We start from the raw sequence: 4,777 nt of genomic DNA on the forward strand, positions 1-4,777 counted from the left end.
GGGACCAGGGAGGCATGGGAAGACCCTTGGCTGACCCACGCGTGTGGGGCAGCCCCATGGAGGCATCTCCTTGCGAGCATGGGGGAGACAAGGAGCTCTCGTGGCCCCGGAGGAGAAGTCCACACAAACCCCGTTTATTGGGGAGCCAGGAGCCGCCTCCGCCGGCGCCTAATCCCTTCCCACGTCCGTCTCTGCTCCTTGCAGAGCTCCAAGCGGGACCAGCATCCTCCCACCCCCCCCATCATCATCCTCATCCTCCCCCCCGAGTCCTTTCTCACTGCCCCATCATGCAGGCCATTTTGCAGGCAACGGCCGAGATGAGCGCAGCCCCACGCCCGCTGCCTTCCTCCGACTGGATGAAGGTGATGTCGCAGCCGGGTGTCAGCTGCCGAACCGTGGTGTGGAAGCGGTCCTTGAAGCTGCAGGAGAGGAAAAAATCGGGGTCAAGGCTTGGGGATGCAGGAGGAGGAGGAGGAAGGGGATGGAGGCGGGAGGAAGGCTCCCAGGGATCCTCACCTGGGATGGAGCTTGTAGACGGAGCCATCGACCCCCACGGTGATTTTGAGGGTCTCCTGGCTCCGGCTTTCCCGCATGCGGTTGATGACGCCAGCCAGCCCGGCCGAGCACATCTGGGCGGCGCGGGTGGAGACGCTCTCACAGACCATCCGCACGATGTCACAGTCCGTCCCTGAGGGCAGCAGCTCGAAGGCCGTCAGGATGTTGTAGATCTGCTTGCGGTCGCCGGAGTCGCTGGGACGGGGAGAGAGGGCTGTGTTGGTCAGGGGACAGGGGACCCGGGCGCCCTGTGTGGGGCAGTTGTAGAGGGCTGGTGTGGGGTGATGGGATGGGGGACCCCAATATGAGACACTCAGAGCAAATTGATGTTAGGTGACAGGACATGGAGACCCCCATATGGGACAGAGCAGGCTAGTGTGGGGTGATGGGACATAGGGACCCTGATGTGGGACACCCTGCTGTGGGGTGATGGGACAAAGGACCCCAGTGTGGGACAGCACATTGGTGTGAGGTGACAGAACAGGGGACCCTGCTGTGGGGCAGCCTGGTGCGGGGTGACAGGATGGAAGACCCCACTGTGGGGCAGTGCAGTGGGCTGATTTGTGGGTGCCGGCCCCCCGCCTCAGCCCCACCAGTTCCGTACCTCTCGATCTGTGACACAAAGCGGGTCTCGAAGGTCCCGCGGGTCTTGAGCTTCTCGGAGGCCTCCCCGTTGAAGAGCAGGTTCTCATCCACCAGCTTCAGCAGCACCAGCCGGACGATCTCCCCCATGTACTTCCCCCCGATGATCTTCTCGTAGCTGGGAGGGACACACACAAGGCAAGGGGGGGGCTGTCAGAACCAGGACTTGGGGGGGCCACGTCCCACAGCACCCCCTCTTTCCTTCCTCCATCCTTGCCAGACGCATCCCTGCATGCATGCATGGCAGCCGAGGTGAAGGACCCCTGCTTTGGGGGTACCTGTGATGAGTTGCTCCGGCCTCAGCTGAGCCCAGCGTGGCGCGGGTGGGCAGGGAGAAGGAGAAGGGTGCGCGAAGGGGACGTGGCCGGGGATGGGGGGCACGCCCAGAGGAACTGGATCTGTCCTATTCCTTACAGTTGCTGACCGGGGTTAAGTGAGGTCTCGTCCACCACGCGGTCGTACTCCAGGAGGAACTCGTCCAGCTCCCCCGAGGCGCCGAAGGCCCCCCACTCCGTGTTGACGCACATCCGCCCCTCGTCGCCCTCCACCAGCTCCACGTTCTGCATCTCCTCCATGTAGCAGGCGTTGCAGCCCGTCCCTGCCAGCAGGAACCAGGGATGGGACCAGGTGGTGGTGGGCGGGGGGACACCACTGACCCCCAACACCCACGTCCCTCCCATTCCGATGGCTCTGTGGGGCAGCCAGCACTGTGGCTGGGGGGCTCTGCTCAGAGCTGTACATCCCCATCCCGGTGCGGATCGGGAAGCTCAGCCCTCCTGCTCTCCCCTGGTCCTTCCCCGCAGCTCTGGCCGGCTGCTTGTCCCTGGCGGGTGTCGGGGACAGGGGCTCTGGCTGCTGCGCGGCGAGGCCAGCCTGGCCTCCCGTGGAGCTGATAAACAGCCCCGTGCCGGCAGCGCGATGTTTACCCAGGCCAAGGGGACAGCGCGAGACAGTGCGGAAAGCCCAGATGGCCGCGTGGTTGATGGCACTAAAGATAGCGTGGGTCTGGGGGGTGGTGGGGGGCTGCTCCCCTGCAGTGGGGGCAAAGGAGCCTGCGGGGTTCAAACCCACCTCCCAGGCTCCCCAGCACGGCTGGCACCGGCCACCTTCAGTGGGTCCCCACCCATACGGTGAGATGCCGGAGCCACTGGCAGCCTAGAGAAAGGATGTGCCTTGGGCACAGACCCGTGCCGTGGGTGACCAGAGCCGTTACGGTGACGACCCCGTTTCCACCCTGAAGGTGCCCCCACCACCGTGCTGTGGCCAGGTGATGCCATCGGGCATCCCAACCTCAGGAGACCTCAGCAGGGTGCCACTGCCACCCCCCTGCCCTCAGTGATGTGTCCCCCAAAAGGACAAGCAGGGGAGTGTGAGTGGGGCCATGGGAATGGTCCCCCCTTCGCCTGCCGTGTGTCCCTGTGGGAAGGGGCCATCTTACCCACAATCATCCCAACCTCGCACCGGTGATCTTCGTAGTAGCAGGAGATCATCGTGGCCACCGTGTCATTCACCATCGCCACCACGTCCATCTCAAAGTCCTGGGGAGGGGAGAAGGACCATCAGGGTCCAGCCAGAGGTCCAGGCTGGACACAGCAGGCGGGTCTGGGGTGATGGGTCCCCAAGGGCAAGGACGCATGTGTCACGCACACAAGTGTGCACACACATGGAACGATCTCTCCCACGGACACGCCGGGCTCCGGCGGCCCCGTCGCCGCGTCGGGGGGACGGTGGGAAATGCCAGGCCCCCCCCGCCACTGTGGTACCGGCACAAACCGTATGATCATCTCACCCCTCGCCGTTTGATGGCGTCTCTCAGGAGCCCGACCACGTTGTTCCCTTCTGCGCCGGAGGCTTTGAAGCCCTTGGTCCAATTCAGGAGGATGCCCTGGAGTGAGGGCAAGACCAAAACAGGGCTGTGGGTGTAGCTGGGTCACGGGGACCCCCAAGTCCTCATGCTGCCTCGCCAACCCCTCACCTTGTCGATGTCCTCATGCCGCACAGGGAAGGAGAAGGTGAAGCCCAGGGGCAGCTTTTTGTGCTTCATCTGGTGCTTGTCCAGGAAATCGGATATGCACTCAGAGATGTAGTCGAAGAGCTGGAAGAGAGGAGGTCCAGCCTTTGCCGGGGACTGTCCCCATGCTCCCACTGCCCATGACTGCCGTCCCCACCACAGATCCCCCCTGGCCACCTCCCTCCACCCCTGGCTTCTGCCAACTGGAGGGATGAGGGGTGTACCCGCCAGCATCCCTACCGAAACGCTGCATCCCATGCCCAGTGACAGGGACCGTGAGGGACGGAACAGGGTGCCCCATGTGCCCAGCTCACCATCTCGGCCGTCCCCGTCATGGCATCCTCTGGGATGGAGTACATCTGGTGCTTCGTCTTCACCTTCCACTGCCCTTCCTCCCCCTCACCCACTTTCACCAGCATCACTCGGAAATTGGTGCCACCAAGGTCCAGCGACAGGAAATCTCCGACCTCTGCGAAGCCAGGGAGGGAGGACACAAGACGACCGGCTCAGGGGGGGTCTCGGCCTCTTGCACTGAACTTGGCAAGATCCAGGGAAGAGGTGACACAGCAAAGGGCCGGGAGCGATGCCCATCCAGACCGGCAGCGCCGTACCTGAGCCCTCAGGTGTGGAGCGGACGTAGGTGGGCAGCATTTTGACGGAGGCTTCCTCGTGCGTCTCCAGCTTTAACCCTCGGTCCATCTCTTTTTGCATCCGGTACATCACCTTCTTCAGGTCCTCCTCCCTCAGCCGAAACTCTGACAGGATCTGCTCCACCTGTGGCAGGATGGATGGCATCAGTTGGGGATGGGGCATGTGGGACCCGGCTGGCCTGAGCTGCAATAAATAATCCAAATTTTCCTTCCCCCGGCCCGTTTTGCCCATCAGCGCACAGATACCCCGAACCACCTTATCCCACCTCTTTGCTATCCTGCCTCCAGCCAACTAGGCACCCTGGGAAGGTGAATGCACAGGGCTGGCACAAACCCGCTGTTGGCCCCAAATCCTCTCCCGGTGCTGCCTGCGAGACATCCACAGTTGGCACAGGGGTCCCCGCGCCGTCATCTTCAGCCAGCTCATTTTCCACAAAGTTGGCCAGTTGCTTTGAAGCTGGTGCCGTTCCAGCAAGGCTTGGAGCAGTGACCTGGGACATCCCATCCTGCCGAGTCCCAGGGTCTTTCCTGACGAGGAATGCTTCCAGTGATGCCATTTAGGAGCTCAGCAGGTCCCGCCGAGGACTCCTGTTTGTGACGAAGATGCTGCGTCCTCCTCGGTCCCCCGGGAGCCAGGAGCATCCCTCTCCCCGTGATTCCCTGCGGAATCGTGGGTACCATTTTCTGCCCATCAAACTTGGCGCGAACAGGCGGCCGAGGACAGGCAGGCAGCAAGCAGGCAGCCAGGACCGCAGGCAGGATATAAAGAGTATTACTGGGAAATGCTCCCTTGCCTCGCTACCAGGGAGAATCGCAGGGCCCACTCGAGGGAAGCGCCTGGCAGGCAGGACCTGTATTTACCCTTTTCGTAGCAACCCCGGGCTCCGCCGCCAGCGCAGCCTCCATTAGCCACGGCACG

The 4,777-nt window shown here is 63.0% G+C and overlaps 1 protein-coding gene across 1 annotated transcript; it reads right to left on the reverse strand.

Moving 5' to 3' along the window:
• Positions 1-274: 274 nt before the first annotated feature.
• On the reverse strand, positions 275-4,021 carry GCK (glucokinase (hexokinase 4)). Its single transcript, XM_010294535.1, has 9 exons — positions 3,820-4,021; positions 3,523-3,677; positions 3,173-3,292; positions 2,987-3,082; positions 2,636-2,735; positions 1,612-1,795; positions 1,160-1,315; positions 517-750; positions 275-419 (listed from the first exon to the last, which is right to left on the reverse strand). Exons 1-9 carry the CDS (start codon positions 4,019-4,021, stop codon positions 275-277), a joined length of 1,392 nt encoding a protein of 463 aa, XP_010292837.1.
• Between the last annotated feature and the right edge of the window lie 756 nt (positions 4,022-4,777).

Source organism: Phaethon lepturus, unplaced genomic scaffold (assembly GCF_000687285.1).
Source record: "Phaethon lepturus isolate BGI_N335 unplaced genomic scaffold, ASM68728v1 scaffold32399, whole genome shotgun sequence".
NCBI classification, from domain to species: domain Eukaryota; kingdom Metazoa; phylum Chordata; class Aves; order Phaethontiformes; family Phaethontidae; genus Phaethon; species Phaethon lepturus.

Excerpts from the sequence above, each read along its gene's own strand:
- GCK (XM_010294535.1), bottom strand. The coding sequence starts at position 4,021 with ATGCCCCATCCCCAACTGATGCCATCCATCCTGCCACAGGTGGAGCAG. Across the intron at positions 1,316-1,611 it reads CTTAACCCCGGTCAGCAACT|CTACGAGAAGATCATCGGGG; the intron begins GTAAGGAATAGG and ends TGTCCCTCCCAG. Across the intron at positions 751-1,159 it reads TTTGTGTCACAGATCGAGAG|CGACTCCGGCGACCGCAAGC; the intron begins GTACGGAACTGG and ends TCCCCGTCCCAG.